Source organism: Aquarana catesbeiana, linkage group LG02, assembly GCF_042186555.1.
Source record: "Aquarana catesbeiana isolate 2022-GZ linkage group LG02, ASM4218655v1, whole genome shotgun sequence".
Lineage (NCBI taxonomy): Eukaryota > Metazoa > Chordata > Amphibia > Anura > Ranidae > Aquarana > Aquarana catesbeiana.
In genome coordinates, this window is record NC_133325.1 from 773,058,360 (window position 1) to 773,077,379 (window position 19,020).

At 44.7% G+C, this 19,020-nt stretch overlaps 1 protein-coding gene across 3 annotated transcripts in view; it reads right to left on the bottom strand.

Moving 5' to 3' along the window:
- Nucleotides 1-212: 212 nt before the first annotated feature.
- The window catches only part of LOC141129354 (T-lymphocyte activation antigen CD86-like), a 66,100-nt gene continuing 47,292 nt past the window's right edge, over nucleotides 213-19,020 (bottom strand). For all 3 annotated transcript variants that reach the window (XM_073617332.1, XM_073617329.1, XM_073617331.1), the window contains 3 exons: nucleotides 16,486-16,623; nucleotides 9,334-9,388; nucleotides 213-2,585 (listed from right to left, as the gene is read on the bottom strand). In XM_073617332.1, coding sequence (XP_073473433.1) covers nucleotides 2,555-2,585; nucleotides 9,334-9,388; nucleotides 16,486-16,623 — 224 coding nt within the window. In that variant the 3' untranslated portion in view covers nucleotides 213-2,554. The remainder of the gene's footprint in view (nucleotides 2,586-9,333; nucleotides 9,389-16,485; nucleotides 16,624-19,020) is intronic.

Genomic DNA, 19,020 nt, shown 5'->3' on the forward strand with positions numbered 1-19,020 from the left:
CAGAGTTGGGCTTTAATACTAGGCTGTTTGATAGAGTATTCGCCTTTTCTTGTTCAACACATATACCAATGGTTACAACATTTGTTCAGTAAGCGAGTGATATTTGACCAATTACTTATTCTGTAGTCACAAAAAAATTGCAACATTCATGCAAGAGAACATTACTCAGAATACTGGCAGAAAGAAAGACACAAGGGGAAGCTTTGGTAATAAAAAAAAAATAGCTTACATATTTTTATATAAATAAAATACAGTTAATATTCTTAAAAAACACAAGTTAAAGTGACTACCAAAAACTAGAGATGCTAACGGTTTGTTTGGAAAACCAATGGGAAGCGCTACTTGATTCAAGTTCTTTTCACCTCCCCTGGTGGCCTGAGCACCTAGATTAACTTTAAAATATGAATAATGTAACAGGAGAAAATGAAAAAGACCAAAAACCCCAATTTGGGAAGGAAGAGAACCTGGAATGGTAGCAGAGATTCCTCTCTGCTGGAGTCTCCGATACATATACCCTGTTTCCCCGAAAATAAGACCTAGCGTGATTGTCAGTGATGGCTGCAATATAAGCCCTACTCCCCAAATAAGCCCTACCCTGTTTCCCGGAAAATAAGCCCTACCCTGAAAATAAGACCTGCAAGGACTTTAACTAGGGCTTATTTGGGGGGTAGGGCTTATATTGCAGCCATTACCGACAATCACGCTAGGTCTTATTTTCGGGGAAACAGGGTAAGCAGTCACTGGGTGTATCAGGCCACTAGGTTTCATAATCAAAATATCTATTTTATATGGCTGATCATTAAATATGCAATCAGCATGACCTACATATGTCAGGAAAAGGGTGAATATTATGGTCACACCCTAGTTAAAAAGGAATGCATCAACAGAAGGCTTTTAAAGGCTCTAAACATTAGTGAAAGAACTGATGTTGATACAATATATTATACAATACCACCACCGAACACCAAGAATAAAGTATAAAAATATAATAAACAAACCATAACAGCAGAAAAATACATATGCAATATAGCAGTTAATATAAGATAGCAGAATATACCATACAATGATTTACCTATTGTAAAGGGGCAAAAAAAAGCGCTGAGATAGAGGGTGAGGTTGTACTGGGTCCCACATTGAGATGGAGCCCTAAATTCAGGGCTTAATGACTTCCAGTACCAGTACCTTGAAAAAATATTGTGAAAATGTTTTAAGCACACCCTTTCCATAGGAAAGGTTAACAGATTTATTTGGTGCGCTTAACTATGTAATGGTGCACCAAATACTTTTTTGACCTGTTGGCCCTGCACAGTGTAGGAGTTAATTTTTTCAGGTAGGATCACATTTTTTGAAGAAAATAGTAACCCAAAGATCTTCCAGGGTCTAATGCACTGAATATTGGTTCAACTCACAAAACTCCTACCATGAGGTCCACACTGGGTGTGGTACACAGGTGCTATCCCAGTACTAGCAAGCCCCATGTCAAATTAAAATCAATTCCCTTTATCCAAATAACCCAAACTGTCTGATTTTCTTGCTCCATGTCCATTCCCTTTCCTTGGTTCACATTATAAGTACAGGAAGTTTAAACAATGATCCCTTGGGCAAGGAGTGATGTGCAGTACACAACAATCTATAGGAACCAACCAAAACTCTTCTTTTATCTTGGCACATTATGATGTTTAGTTTTGGTCGCTCCTTCCACAACACCTTCATCCAGGTCCAAATCATGAAGATGAACAAAGAAACATTCCAGGAGAATGAAAACATTTCCTTGCAAGTCCAGCTTATCAACATTAGTTGAGCATGTCTAGGGTACTGTTTTGTTTGTTCATAAATAGAAATTTTTTGCAAATTTGAGGGATGTCAACCTCTTGACACATGAGAACATGAAACCCTGAAAATTAACTGAAGAAGTCGCTTGGCTAAACAGTAAATAGTCTTCAACATTACATGAACAAACAGAATATGTTTAGTTGAATGGGATGAATGCATCCTAGCTTCTCCTCTAGAAATGATCCCTTTGCAGTAAGAAATGTGTGCAAACTGGCTTCCCTTGACCTGCAGAGGGTCTATTCTCCAAAATGTTTAAAGATGGAATTTGGAAACCACATCTTGTTTTGATGACCTTGTTAGGATGCCAGATTGTCTTGCTTTCCCAGTGACAGTACAATTCCCTTTTGATAACTATGGAACAATAAAAATCAGAGTACAGCACGCAAGTTTAGAATGTTCCAGAGTAAGCTCCAAATTCCATGCACTTTCAGTATCGGAGTTTCCAGGCAGAATGGCTTTCATAAACACATTTTTTTTCTAGAGCAGTCCATAATTCGTTTAGCTTCAATATCTGCAATGTTTCCTGGGATCTCTATGGTTTTATAAAATTAATTATGGAATCAGAGGATTACACTGCATCAGAGTTCAACTTTTAGGATGTTAACTGATGTTTTCCAAGACATTCTGGAAATGTAAACATACAGAGAACTAGGACCACAAAACAGAATTCTCCTAATGTGTCTTGATTATTCGTATTCCTTGATCAGCTGGTTGCTGTCTCTTATTCAGTAGACATCAGGATATGTTGCTCCCTGAAAAAACAAAAGGGGCTTGTAATTAAAGGAAACATCATACAAGATATATGGAGATTGCCATTGTTAAAATATCTTTCTGAAAATTTTTGCCACTTATTCTAACTATCTTGCTACAATACCATGAATCAGGGGGGCTTTATTTATAGATGCTGATGTAGGCAGGTTTTTGGCTGCAGTTTGTATGTGATTTTAGGGTGGTACTGTTCTTCTTCTTTGGACTGACAGGAAGCCATCTGGGACTAATCTGGGGGCTCCAAGCAGCCATCTTAGGGATGCCAGCATCTCCTATTGGATGCCACAATCCCATTAAGGTTTTAAAGGGAAGGGGGGTGTGGAGGCGCCAACTCTGCTGACACTGTTATATGGTGAAGGTGTAATACATACACTTACTGGTAAGTCAGTTCAGATGGGGTAGCGATGTTCTTCAGCTGTGCACCGCTGACATCACTTTCGCTTCCGGGTTCTAGGGTGGTTAGCGTGGAGCTTCCACACACTGGACACCGCTGTTAAGCCTCTCTCAACCAGGAACCAACATCCCCTGAGGTGAAGGACCGCCAGTGAAGCCTGCACACCACCACATCCCAGGACAACACAACCCCTGATGGACATCGCCACCCCATCTAAACTGACTTACCAGTAAGTGTATGTATTACACCTTCACCATATAACAGTGTCAGCAGAGTTGGCGCCTCCACACCCCCCTTCCCTTTTCAGTACTATGCTCACAGAGGCTATGGACACCCTCTGAGGACGGCTGCCTAACATTAATGTTCTATCAGAACCATCATTATACAATTCCATTCCTGACATCACAAGATCTGAGCGCCGGAAAACCTTTCTTCTTTAAACCCATTAAGGTTTAGGCAGCCATTTTGATACAGAAGTGTTTAAATAGCAATTTCTGCATCATTCGGCGCACTTGCAGTATAGAAGTAAGTCAGGGATAGAGTGCCATCTGTTAGGGAGAGAGAAGGAACATGGAACAGAGAAAAGAACCTGAAGAGGAGGGTAGGGTACAGGAGATACAGGGTAACATATGGGATTGTGAGCAGTGCCAACAGGTGAACTAATTAGTACGATCATTATGTTATATTTGGTTTGCTTGCAAGATTTTACGTTTTAGGGTATCTCTTCTGCCAGCTTCTTAAAAATGTCCATCAGGAGGACAAACTGGGGATCTCAGCGTGACTCAGTAATCTGGATAACTCCTCCAAGAGAAGTGCTTCTCAGGCATTCTGTGGTCTCTAAGATCGTAGTATATATTGCTATTGAAAATGTGCCTTATTGATGGTCACTACCTTTCTACTTGAAAAAGTTTGTAGCCTGCAACATTTATGATGCTATTTCTGTAAATGACATTATTTCTGTAATCAATCAATTTCTACAATATATAGTAAAGTTTAAAGTAAAACTGGAGGAGTGGGTGTTTACAAGCATGCTGTATTTGCATGCAGACCACCCTAGGTAACACCCACATGTGATGCTGAGCCTCTATAATTGAGAGAACCGAAATCCAATTAATGAAAGGAGCAGGCCAGGTAGGGTTGCCACCTTTTCTTCAAGCCAAATCGGAACACTTTAGCGGCGCATGGAATGTTTTCTTTTTTTAGTATACACTATAAGATTGTAAAAGACCTGGGGCACTTTTGGACTCCCCAAGGAGAAAGGAGAGTAGTAATGCAGCTTAGTGTACCACAGTGAACAGTGAGCGTGGCTCCATTCACCCCTAGGAGTTCCCGCTCGCAGGCGGAATCACTGTGATTCTGCCCACGATTCCTGAATCGCCGCAAATCATGGTATGCACTCGTGAACCCGCTACTTTCAATGGCACCCCAATCATGGCCCAATTTTGCGATTGTCGCTTGACATAGCGAGGCAAAATCGAACAGAATCGTGGGACGCCTGTCAGCTAAAAGATGTTTCTATTGCGCCTGAGATCAGGAACGCCTAGGTGTGAAAGAGCCTGTGAGTCTTATGCACAGAATGCAGGGGACAGGAGTGTATAATGCATATTAGGAGTCATGAGTACAAAACAAAAAGTGTGCTGGAGTCAGGGGTGTGTAATGCACAGTGTAGGGGTAAGAAGAGTGCAAAATTCCCCCCGTGAGCAATACTCTCCTCCACTTCAGGGCCGTCTTTAAGGCAGGGCAAAAGGGGCAGCTGTCGTTATTGTGGGGCCCAAAGCATCTGCCTCATACGCCAACCATCCTGGTTTAAATTCCCTTATCCCTTGAAGTTTTAGTCCCGTGCTGAGTATATATCAGTGTGAAGTGCTGCTACTAATGCTGCACAGCTCTGCCCTATTGTGTACAGATGACTCACCTGCAGACCCTGTGTTTACATGTAAATTACAGTCATTCACATGTAAATAGCGGCGGCATTTATATGTAAATAGTGGCGGCCGGCATCATTGATATGTATATCATGCCCCCCTGAGGTCATATCCACAGTAATCTCTAGCAACCAATTAACATAAATCATGTGCTGTAACTTCTAGCAACTAATCAGTGAGCCGTAATGTGTGCTGTAACCTCTAGCAACCAGTCAGTGAGCAGTAATGATACCCTGTAACCTCTGGCAACCAGCCGCAATAGCTGCCTGATCTGATTCAGTAAACTGATTTTGAGTCTAGCTGCTATTTATTGTAGGTCTCAGAGCAGGTGGAGAGCAAAACTGCATGGGGGGGGGGCAATAAAAGTTTTTCCCAGGGTCCAATCAATATTAAAGACGGCCCTGCTCCACATTACGTTGTCATCAAAAATCCCCACTCCCTCTCCTGCAAAAAAAATCCAGCATTAATCTTTATGCTCACCCTCCACCAGCAAAAATCTATTTTCCCCCTTCCAGAACAATCCCCCCAAAACAAATTGTCTTCCCCCTTCCACAGCACATGTCCCCTTCCACTATCCCCTAAATCCCCAGTCCCAACACAATAGCCCCTTCTTCCTCATTTCAGCACTTATCCTCACCCCCTCCTATACAAATAATCTTAAGCCACAGGACCCGTCGGAGGTGGGGGACAGGTGTTGCATGATGGGAGAGGAGGCTGGGCGGGGAGCAGGGCGGGACTCTGGAGAGCGGATTTATCGGCAGGAGCTGGGGGGGTGCGTGCTGGTGCTGATGGGGGGGCTGGAGGTATGAACAACCACCGCACCGGCTAGACTGTTGGGAGCATATGCTGCTGTGTCCGGGTTTCAGTGGAACAGAAACCTGGGCACAGCTTTCAAAACCCGGGCTGTCCGGGTTATTCCTGTACAGGTGGCAATCCTAGGGCCAGGGAAAGTTATTCTAGGCAGATGATGCTGATCGCTTCCCTGAAGACGTTCAAACGAAACGTACGTTGGAGCGGTACCTGGTCACGTGATCTCCTCCTACGTCCGGTATCTCTGGTTGTTGCATACGCCGGGTGGAACGCACGCCGACCATCGAGGCAGTGTGACGGCATCCATACTGAGATCCTTACCCAGATGAGCGAGCAGCCCCAGTGCCGGGCAGGCACCTTTTAATGTAAGCAGCCTTTGGCTTTACCCCTTGTTTTTAAGAATTTTAATAAACTGTATTACACTATGGAAGATTCTATTGTCTTTCATATATCCCATGTCTGACTACCGGGGCAAGAAGGGTTCTCTGTCTATAACCATCCAGCATCTAGCCGTCCCAATCCTGCACAAGCGCTAATGACTCTCTTTTTAACTAAAGGAGTCATTTGTATCTGGTATGCAGATATCTATATACCACTGCGAGGTGTACCTTAACTCTTGGTGAAGGATTTTTCGTTTGTCTATATAGAGGAATCTACTTATCTTGGAAGATCACCATTTTTTCCTTTCCAATATTGTGTTCATTCTACTTTTGAAACTTTATCCTCACTACCTTTGTTATAATATTGTGTGTTATAATTTTTTCATTTTTATTTTTCACATTTTATTTTTTCACAACTTATGTTTGCATGCTTATGATAAGTTTTCACATTGAGACCTAGCTGTCTCACTTTTCTTAATTTATTGTCAACCGCTAGCGCCCCCTACACATTACTAAATCTACTGTTGTTTGCTCAACAAGGGGAGCAGCTTTTTACCTAACAATTTTTATTACATTTTTTTCACTTATAAATTTTTTTGGAGCGGAGGATGTATTTCCCATATCAGATGATGCTGAATGTCATCCAGCCAGGAAATGAGACGGGCTCCATCTGACTTGTGGCAGCTTCTAATGCGCCTTGCGAGAAACATTTTTTGGATAGATTTGCTAGAGATACAAGGATAGAAGCACCGCATTCCAGAATTTTATATAGAATTTTTTGGAAAGGCACATGATGGGATTTTAAAGGTACTAAAGACAAAACAGAACACTTTACTAAAATTAAATATTTTTTATTTTGTATATACAAAATAAAAATGATTTAACTTTAGAATAGTGTTCTGTTTTGTCTTTAGCACCTGTAAAATCTGGTAAAATCCAAAAAAAAAAGCACATTGTGAGAAGCTCGCAGTGTGCAGTGAAATTAGAACAAGCAATTTCAGTAAAGGTGCAGTGAGCATGTCTGCAATTTTATGCAGCACCACGCTTGTTACCTTTGTGTGCAGTGTTGAAGTGCATAGACTTAAATAAAGTGCCAGTTTGTTTTTAAGTTAAAAGTAAGATGTCATTGAAAGAAAGGCTGGAGTTCAGCTTGAAAACCTAATGTTAGAGCCCAACTCGGACATAAAAAAAAGTTTTCCCATGCAGTGGGACTGTGCCCACACTGAACGGGTCAACTGCTCATTTTTTGATAGGGGTGTGGAGAACAGAAATATACTTAAAGTGGATGTAAACCCAATGTCATCCTTTCTAAACTCCTGCCATAGGGGTTATCTATAAGGATATACATGCCTCCTGCATGTATCTTTACCTGTCAAATGTCTCCCCTCTGTCTGTTATTAGACCCGAAAAACTGCAGATTCTGTGGGCGGGGTCTGTTGTCTGGAGCTCGGTGGGTGGAGTCGTGATGTCAGTAGACTCCCCGCCCACCTCTACACTCCCCTTGTCAATATGCATTTTCTCCTGTGTATTTCTAACACTGAACTTCTGCTATGATCTCTAACATCCAGTGAAAAGACAGGAAAGTAACCACATGACTTCAGCATGCCAAATCATGCTGAGGGGTGGAACAGCCAATCCTTGCAGAGCAGCAGAAGAAAGGAGTGGGGGAGGGAATTAAAAAATAATACATGTCTTAGGCTAGTGCACGAGATATGTAAATCACCTGTCACTCACAGCAAGGGGGAGGATTTGACAAAGTTTTTCTCTGTTTGTCAAGATTTATCTCACTGAACAATAAAAGAGGATTGCTCAGAGCTGGATTAACTCTTTGTGGCAAGACTGGGCTCAAATGATAGGAAATCTTATACTCTACATTATGACATCAAAAAAAAAAAAAAAAAAATTCGGGTTTACATCCAGTTTAACTAATCCTATGCACCTCCTCCCTCAAGAACAGTCCCTGTGCCCCCCCCCCCCCCATGGTCTAGCAGTCTTGTGTGGTAGACTGTTCCTGATGTTATCACACTCAAAGACCGGCCCTGGTCCATGAGGACGTCAGGAACAGTCCACAGCTGAATTAAGTAACCGCTTCAGCCCCGGAAGATTTTACCCCCTTCCTGACCAGAGCACTTTCTTGCGATTCGGCACTGCGCCGCTTTAACTGACAATTGCGCGATCGCGTGACATTGCACCCAAACAAAATTGACGTCCTTTTTTCCCCACAAATAGAGCTTTCTTTTGGTGGTATTTGATCACCTCTGCGGTTTTTATTTTTTGCGCTATAAACAAAAAAAGAGTGACAATTTTGAAAAAAAAAAAAAAAACGCAATCTTTTTTACTTTATGCTATAATAAAAATCCCATAAAAATATATTTAAAAAATTACTTTTTTCCTCAGTTTAGGCCGATATGTATTCTTCTACATATTTTTGGTAAAAAAAAAAAAAAAATCGCAATAAGTGTATATTGATTGGTTTGCGCAAAAGTTATAGCGTCTACAAGATAGGGGATAGTTTTATGGCATTTTTATTATAATTTTTTTTTTTTTTTTACTAGTAATGGAGGCGATCTTTGATTTTTAATGGGACTGCGACATTGTGGAGGACACAATGGTGGGACCATTGTCATTTATACAGCGAACAGTGCTATAAAAAAGCACTGATTATTGTAAAAATGTCACTGGCAGGGAAGGGGTTAACCTCTAGGGGGCGATCGAGGGATTAACTGTGTTCCCTCTCTGTGTTCTAACTGAAGGGTGGAGGGGAATGTGTAGGGGAGATGACAGATCGCTGTTCATACTGCGTATGAACAAACAATCTGTTTCTTCTCCCCTCAGAGAACTGGAAACTGTGTGTTTACACACACAGATTCCGGTTCTCGGTGTGTCAGCGGTGATCGCGGGAGCCCGGCACTCGCATCGGCTCCGGGGGGCAAAAAAGCGGCCACAGGGCGAAGCGCTGTTACATAACGTTGTTTCGCCCAGCCGTGCCATTCTGCCACAGTAAAACTGCGGCGGCTGGTCGGCAAGTGGATAGGCTTTCTCCTCTCCCCTGGACAAAATGAGCAGTTGACCCGTGCAGTGAGGGCACAACCCCACTTTTCTTTTTTGCCCGCGTTGGGTTCTAAGGTTACGGGAAGTGGCCCAAAAAGGACCAAAAACCTCTCCACTATAAGAAAATGATCTCAGTAGAGCCTTCTTAATATAGAATGTATGTCATACGTACTGAGAGACTGCTGTTACCGATCCCATTTGGTGGCCTCTGCTGCACCCATTTACTCCTGTAAATAGAGACATTATCAGTTTAAACAATATACACATACTACACGTCAGAAAACAAAAAAATACACTATAAAAATGTTTTTATACTTGGGTTTCAGATTAATATCCTAAGGCTCCTTTCACATGGAGCAGAGTCCACTCTGATCAGCAGGGGATCTGCTCACAGATCTGCTCACAGATCCCCTGCTGATCAGAGCCAAACGGGAGGGATGTCACATCTGTGGCCATTCAGTTTCTGCCCAGAGAACCTGGACAAAATGGACTTTGGCACTTGGGCACCTGGGTGTAAATGGACTTCACCCTTTGAGGATGCAGTCCTTTTCCGTTTTTCTTTCTGGGCCTGGGTGCCCCCGGAGGAAGGCGGGTGTAAACGGAAACAAGTGCCTTTACATTCACCAGTCCATGGGGCTACATGGACCTTTCCGATCAGGTCCACCTGAAAAACTGACGGACTGACCTGATCGGAATGCCCCTGTGAAAGAGGCCTAAGGAGAAGAAGTCACATTGCTTCTTTGATGAATGACAGGTTTTATTCTTTCCTGTGGGGGACCCGAGAAGAGAAGGATCGGGTCTGCTCTGTGCAAAATAAGTGCACAGAGGAGGTAAGTATAACATGTTTGTCATTAAAAGAAAAAAAAAATCTGCCTTTAAGATCACTTTTAATTTCCTCAGTAAATAAAAAAGATTTTAAAAAATGAATGAAGTATTAAAAGATAACATAAATACATGGCCATCATCATTCAACCTTCTTCCTCTAAATCCAGGTCAAAAGAAAAATACACACTAACATAAGGCATGGTTCACACCTACAGGCAGGGCTGGTGCAAAAATTTTTGACACCCTAGGTGAAACCTAATTTTGCCGCCCCCCTGTTTCATCCCCATTGCCCTGCCCATGTACACCCCACCTTTTTAATGACACGCCCATCAAATTCAGCCCACCAGCACCCATCAAATGCAACCTCACCAGCGCCCATAAATGCAGCCTCACCAGCGCCCATCAATGCAGCCTCACCAGCGCCCATAAATGCAGCCTCACCAGTGCCCATAAATGCAGCCTCACCAGCGCCCATAAATGCAGCCTCACCAGCGCCCATAAATGCAGCCTCACCAGCGCCCATAAATACAGCCTCACCAGCGCCCATAAATGCAGCCTCACCAGTGCCCATAAATGCAGCCTCACCAGCGCCCATAAATGCAGCCTCACCAGCGCCCATAAATGCAGCCTCACCAGCGCCCATAAATACAGCCTCACCAGCGCCCATAAATGCAGCCTCACCAGCGCCCATAAATACAGCCTCACCAGCGCCCATAAATACAGCCTCACCAGCGCCCATAAATGCAGCCTCACCAGCGCCCATAAATGCAGCCTCACCAGTGTCCATTAATGCAGTCTCACCAGCGCCCATCAACGCAGCCTCACCAGCGCCCATCAACGCAGGCTCACCAGCGTCCATAAATGCAGCTTCACCAGTGCCCATCAATGCAGCCTCACCAGCGCCCATAAATGCAGCCTCTCCAGCACCCATCAATGCAGCCTCACCAGCTTCCATCAATGCAGCCTACCAGTGCCCATCAATGCAGCCTACCAGCGCCCATCAATGCAGCCTCACCAGCGCCCATCAATGCAGCCTACCAGTGCCCATCAATGCAGCCTACCAGCGCCCATCAATGAATGTTTGCTTGCTTCCATTCATTCGGGAGTTGGGACACAGACACAGTCCTCCACCGCAGCTGAGCCTCTGACACTATGTGCGAACAGAGCGGCGGCTGCCTGCTGATGCTGAGACTTAGTTACTTGCTGCAGAGAGAAGAGGGTAGAAACACCAGTGGCCAGGCGCCCTAGGCAGCAGTGCACCCTAGGCGGCTGCCTCGTTTGCCTAGTAGTAGCACCGGCCCTGCCTACAGGTGCGTCGGAGAATGGTGCCTTTTTCTGTGTGTTTTCAGCGCGTTCCCATGCATCGCCTGTAGGGCAGCCCATTCACTTCAATGGGTTGCCCTATACGTGAAAACCGCAAAAATGAAGAAGTCCCTGATTCCATTCCAAAAACATGTGGCACCGAACTGCATAGTGCTGCAATGCCATGCAGTTTGCATGGCACTTGCATGGGGTTGCTATTAACTTGCTGTACATCTTCTAAAGGGCAGTGTGTTTCTCGCATGTAAGGAAAGTGGGCAACTTTCCGTAACCTTCCTGACATGCATAGAACCTAGCCTTAGGATTCATTCAAATGGTGTGCACTGACATGAGCTGATCAGCATTGTTCAGTGCAGGCTCAACATCAGGGCAGAGAGAAAACAATTGCTTTTTATGTGTCATGTTCACACCATACAGGTGCACAGTTGCACTGGTGTGTGTTGCATAAAAATGCACAGCAAAAAAAAAAAAATGCGGCACAATGCGGTACAATGCACGTTGCAATGTGTTGAATAAAGTATAATTTTGTGACACTTCAATAAAGAAAGTAAACAGTGTGATACATTGTAACAACGGATCGTGTGACCCCCCTACACAACGCCCACCAGCGTGCGCACATTCAGGGGGCAGATAATTATAGTTACAAAAAAATAGCAGATTTGTAAATCTTCTATCCCAGTGTAAGAAATGCGCTCACCCCTGACAGTGACAATCACTCCTGTTTAATGGGAAGGGAGTGGTTTTGGTAGCTAAGGCTCTATTCACACCAGTGCGTTTTTTTCATGCTTTGTGCAGAAACACAGGACATTATTTTTAACAAGGGTTCCCATGGAACACGTTCACATCAATGCATTTCTGTGCCTCTGTGTTTTTGGAAAGGGTCGGGGACTTTTTTAAATGCATAACGGTGCTTTTTTTTGCTTCAGTAGTCTTCAATGGGGAAGCTGCAGAAAAGCATTTTGCCGCTATTAGCGTTTCAATCAGCCCAACAACAAATTTTCCAAAATAAAAGCATAAAAAAAACGCAAAAACGCAAAAACGCAAAACGTGGTAAAAAAAAACCTGCAAAAAGCACTGCAGAAATGCTGAAAAGAAAACTGCATAGGTGTGAATGGAGCCTTGAAATACACTGGAGGAGCAACAGGTAGCCTGAGCGTTGCTCTGTTTTATGACATCATCATGACATCATCACTGTCATGTTTTATGGCTCAACCAATAATTAGGGGGACTGCTCTGCCACCAGCCTACCCTCAGTGGTGTGTTAACCTAAAAAATACATATTATTGAGTTACAATGCATAATTCATCCGATGGAATGGCTTTCTTTATCTTTTTAATTCTGAAATTGAAATGGAATGCCTGGAATTCCCCGTACTTTCCCAGCATCATAAAAACAAACTGACTCTGCAGATCTTCCTTCCGTGATAGGTCATACTCTTTACTACAAGAACTGGATCCACATGCTGTCAGACTTCTATATTAACATAAAGCACCAGCAAAACAATGATACTGAAGTTTCACTGGGCTGCTTGGTATGTCATTGTTATATTTTGTATATTACATAGACAACTATCTGCAGAAATTCCCATGTGGGTGAGGAACTGCTATTGAAACGCATCAGCTGCAGACAGGGGTGTTGCTAGGTCTACAAAAGATCTGGGGCTAGAGGCCATAGCAGTGTAGTAAATAAAGTCATACGCTTGGGCGGGCATACACATGTATATACAGTAATATACATGTGTGTGTATATATATCCCCAGAGAGCCCCCCACTTACATCAGGGTACCCAGAGACCCCCCTTACATCAGGGTCCCCAGAGAGCACCTGCTTACATCAGAGTCCTCAGAGAGCCTCTCCCTTGCATCAGGGTCCCCAGAGTGCCTCCCACTTGCATCAGGGTCCCCAGAGAGCCTCTCCCATGCATCAGGGTCCCCAGAGAACCCCCCCACTTACATTGGGGTCCCCAGAGAGCCTACCCCTTAAATCAGGATTCCCAGAGAGCCTCCCCCTTGCATCAGGGTCCCCAGAGAGCCCCCCCCCACTTACATCACGGTCCCCAGAGAGCCTCCCCTCCCCTTGGGGACCCCTGCAGAGAGTCGGGGCTATGGGTCCCAGATTCAGGGCTATAGCCCCAAAAGCCACCCCCTAGCGACGCCACTGGCTGCAGATGAATATCACAGTAGCATAGTAGTAGAAATACAGTGCATGGAACACCTGTGCATCCTTGTGAGGGTAAACATGGCATCACACAGGTGTACGCACTGATACGCCCTGTGTGAAGGAGGACTTATTCTCTCCAGCTTGGGTTATCATTCACACCATGTGGGTTGAGCCACACTGACGCGCATAGATTAATGCAGGCTAAACACAAAGGCACATAGAAAGCAAGTGTTTTCTATGTGCCCTATGCACACCATAACCCCTTTGGTGAGGTGCAGTGCGCATGTCTGCGATTTTATGCAGCACAATGCACATCACCGCATGTTACTACAGTGCAGTGCTGGAGTGCATGGATTTGTGTCAAGTTAAAAGAAAAATGTAAACCATCTAAAGCGTTGTAACAATGCACCACAGCGTCCCCTACAGCGTACACCAGCATGCATGCATTTAGAGTGCGGGCTCTCATGAACGAACCCTAACTTTTGTGGAATGTAGTGGAGAGTGTGCAGAAAATCTGTCAGGTTCCTATTTCTATCTGTGTCCAGTCCTCCCCAGGTCTCTGAGAGTGCATCCCCAATTCATGAGCCAGTCTTATGGAGACATTTGATATAAGAAGGCACACTGATAGGGACACCTAATGTAAGGGGGCACTAGGATGGGGATAACTGATCATATGTAAGGGGGCACTCTGATGGGGACACCTGATGTAAGGGGGAACTCTGACGGGGACACCTGATGTAAGGGGGAACTCTGATGGGGACACCTGATGTAAGGGGGAATTCTGATGGGGACACATGATGTAAGGGGGAATTCTGATGGGGACACTAATGTAAAGGGACACTCTGATGGGGACTCCTGATGTAAGGGGGCACTATGATGGGTGTAACCGATCATATGTAAGGGGCACTGTGATAGGGAAACTGATGTAAGGATGTGCTCTAATGGTGACACCAGATGTATTTGGGAACTTTGATGGTGACACTAATGAAAGGGAGTACTTTAATGGGGACACCTGCTGTAAGGGGACACGCTGATGGAGACACCTGATGTAAGGAGGCATAAGATGGGGATAACTGATGATATGTAAGAGGCACTGTGATGGGTACACTGATGTTAGGGAGCACTTTGATGGGGACACATGATGTAAGGGAGAACTCTGATGGGTGGACCTCATGTAAGGGGGAACTCTGATGGGGACACTAATGTAAGGGGGACACTCTGATGGGAACACCTGATGTAAGGGGACACTCTGATGGGGACACTAATGTAAGGGGGACACTCTGATGGGAACACCTGATGTAAGGGGACACTCTGATGGGGACACTAATGTAAGGGGGACACTCTGATGGGTACACCTGATGTAAGGAGGCATTCTAATGGGGACACTAATGTAAGGGGGAAACGCTGATGGGGACACCTGATGTAAGGAGGCACTCTGATGGGGACACCTGATGTAAGGAGGCACTCTGATGGGTACACCTGATGTAAGGAGGCACTCTGATGGGTACACCTGATGTAAGGGAGCACTTTGATGGGGACACATGATGTAAGGGAGCACTCTGATGGGTGGACCTCATGTAAGGGGGAACTCTGATGGGGAAACTCTGATGGGGACACTAATGTAAGGGGGACACTCTGATGGGAACACCTGATGTAAGGGAGCACTCTGATGGGTGGACCTGATGTAAGGGGACACTCTTATGGGGACACTAATGTAAGGGGGACACTCTGATGGGTACACCTGATATAAGGAGGCATTCTAATGGGTACACCTTATGTAAGGGGGAATTCTAATGGGGACACTAATGTAAGGGGGAAACGCTGATGGGGACACCTGATGTAAGGAGGCACTCTGATGGGTACACCTGATGTAAGGAGGCACTCTGATGGGTACACCTGATGTAAGGAGGCACTCTGATGGGTACACCTGATGTAAGGGGGCATTCTAATGGGGACACTAATGTAAGGGGGAAACGCTGATGGGGACACCTGATGTAAGGAGGCACTCTAATGGGTACACCGGATGTAAGGAGGCACTCTGATGGGTACACCTGATGTAAGGGGGAACTCTGATAGGGACACTAATGTAAGGGGAAAACTCTTATGGGAACACCTGATGTAAGGAGGCACTCTGATGGGTACACCTGATGTAAGGAGGCACTCTGATGGGTACACCTGATGTAAGGAGGCACTCTGATGGGGAAACCTGATGTAAGGGGAACTCTGATAGGGACACTAATGTAAGGGGAAAACTCTGATGGGAACACCTGATGTAAGGGGACACCTGATGTAAGAAGGCACTCTGATGGGTACACCTGATGTAAGGAGGCACTCTAATGGGTACACCTGATGTAAGGGGGAACTCTGATGGGGACATTAATGTAAGGGGGAAATTCTGATGGGGTCACCTGATGTAAGGGGGCACTGTAATGGGGATAACTGATCATATGTAAGGGGCACTCTGAGGGGGACACTAACGTAAGGGGGCATTCTGATGGGTACATCTGATGCAAGAGGGCACTCTGATGGGGACCCTGATGTAAAGTGAGACTCTGACAGAGACATCTGATGTAAGGGGGCAAGGTTCTGTTTGATCATCCTAATCTAATTACAGCCTCATACAAGTATTTCCCACGCTGTGACACTGTGTGGCAGACTGTCAGTGACTCACACACTGTGTTGACATTATCCCCCATGGCTTTTTTTACTGCACCCCCAGATCAGATAGGCTAGATCTGGCCCTGCTGCGAAGCCATCAAATGGCCGGTGTCAAAAGTGATAGCATGTGCAGCACCATGGCAATTGCAGATCAGAGGCCAAGATGGCAGCTTCCTTAGCTGTAAAGGAGAGTTTAGTTCCACTTTAGGGGACTATACTGAAAAAAAAATGGTTGATGATCTTGAGTCTTGTTTTTTTAATTTTTTTTATAAAGCTATAGACTTTTATATCACATCACATATAATGTCCGTACGTGGGGAAAATAGATAACTTTGATTGACACAAACAGAAAGGATACTTACTGGCCCGACTCTGCTTTTTTTTTCTACAGACTGCCAATGGAATTGTTATAGCCGTGAAGCAAGTAATGATGATGACACTCAGAATGATGATGATGAGACTCCTGTCTGGAGTGTCTGGCAGTAATTCTTTTTTCACCACTGTGAAGAAATAATACTTTAGTAGTCTTGATTCAGGCAGGAGTCAGCTGTTAGGTAGCATTATGACAGTCATACAATACGAAGCAATTCAATGTGTATGTAAACCCCACCAATGAAATTCTTTTGTTTGCCCTTTTTGGTATGTTAAATTCACCCTTGAAAAAGTTTTGCTAGATCTGTTTTATAAGTGCAAAAATTGCTTTGTTCCCTCACAGAGACTAATTAGCCCTCCTTGTTCTTTTCTTAGACTACAAGTCAATTTGGTAGTCCATATGCTGTGGATAAGAAGACAGTAGTAGTGGTTGTAGTTTTGCAAAAGACAATGGGCAGATTTGACACCATTCAATCCACAAAAATGTTGAGTGTTGTCAGCCCACAATAGGAAATTAAGAGTTGAGATTGGCCAGGCAGATGGGGGGGGGGGCATACACATGCCATGGCCATTATGTTTTGCTTCACAGTCGCAGCAAATTTAACTTTAGCTTATGGAGATCGACAGGTGGCACCCGTGAAACTCACCCATTGAAATCAGTGGTACAGTGCCACAACAGGCGTTAAATCATAGCTCCCAACTGTCCCGGATTTCGAGGGACTGTCCCTGATTTGGAGCAATGATCCCTCTGTCCCTCTTTCCTCCTCATTTGTCCCTCATTTTGGTCTGATCTATATAGATGTATATAAAATGCACTTTTTATCTATCAAAAAGTATTTTCCAGCACTAAACTTTTCATCTGATTTCTAAATTGCTGCATTTGTAAATTCCAAAAGCCAATATAAAGGAATAGTAGTGGTAACAAAAAAGCACTTGTGGGTTTAACCAATCTTGTTTTTTTTTTGTACAATTCTCCTTTAAAGGGGGTGTGGCAAGGGGTGTGTCCTAGGCCTGAATAATTTTGCTTATAGGTGTCCCTCATTCCCATCTCAAAAAGTTGGGAGGTATGGTTAAATGCTTGTGTCACATTAGTTCCATTCCATGCAAAATCACCATGTAAACCTGTCACAGGCCTGGGCTATTGAAACAGAGCATATAATGAAAACTTCAGTGAAAACTGCATGTATAGTATTCAGCAGCATATGCTTGTATTGTAGAGCAGCGCTTTTTGTACCATTGGTTTTGGCGCCCTCTAAAAGTATGAAAAATCTTGGGGCACCCAACTCTAAAGTGTAAAAGACTTAAATGTTACTCATCAATGGTAAACCTGAGCTGAGGACAATGCACACTACCACCTTGATGAAAATAACTTCAGAAGCCCCCCTCCTTCATATCAGAGATACATTAGAGGCCCCCCCCCCATTACATCTGATGCCCCATTTCACATCAGAACCCCCCTCACATCAGAGGTCCCATTTTACATCAAACCCCCACCATCACATTGGAGCCCACACCTTCACATCAGAGAATCCCATAACATCAGAGCCCACCCCTTCACATCAAAAGTCCCCCAATCACATCAAAGATCCTCCTTCACATCAGAGGTCCGACACCATGTCAGAGGCTTACGCCATCACATCAGAGTCCCCTTATCAGATCAGAGGCCCCCCTATACATGACAGCCCCCATCACAGTGTCACCCCTTTATTTCAGAGGTCCCCCTATACACAAGCCCCAGCATCACATCAAAAACACCACATCATGTCAGAGTTTCCCCATCACCACAGAGTCAACCCATCACATCAGCGTTCCCCAATCATAGAGCCCCCCAATCACATTGTTCCCAATCATATAGCCCCCTAGTCACACAGTACCCCATTACAGAGCGCCCCAATCATATAGTCCCCTCTTCATACCAGAGGCCTATCTTTTGATTCCAGCAAAGTATAAGAGGGGTGTGGAGGCGGTCTGGTGGAGGAAGAGGACATCCATCTTCTGAATTCTGGGCATGGCCCTGCAGGCCACATAGATCAGCCTCATACTTTGCTATAGTCCACCACTACCATCACTCTGTTCCCCATCTTATAGCCCCCTAGTCATACAGTACCCTTACCACAGAGCACTCCAATCACAAAGTTCCCTATCATATAGCCCCCTCTAGTCACACAGCAGTACCCCATCACAGAGCGCCCCAATCATACAGTCCCCTCTTCACATCAGAGGCCTATCTTTTGATTCCAGCAGAGCGTTAGAGGGCTGTAGAGGTGGTCTGGTGGAGGAAGAGGACTTCCATCTCCTGAATGCTGGGCATGGCCCTGCATTCCACCTGGATCAGCGTTATGCTTTGCCGTGGTCCGCCGTCACCACATCAACGAATGATACCTTGAGTCCTGACCCAAAAAGTCAATGGCTGTTGTGGGCCAGTCCGCCCTCAACCACGGCAACTCATGTCGCTGATCCACGGCAGACTGAGTCCCATGCTTGTTGCGACACCCTGGTTGAGAAATACTGATCTAGATAGAGAC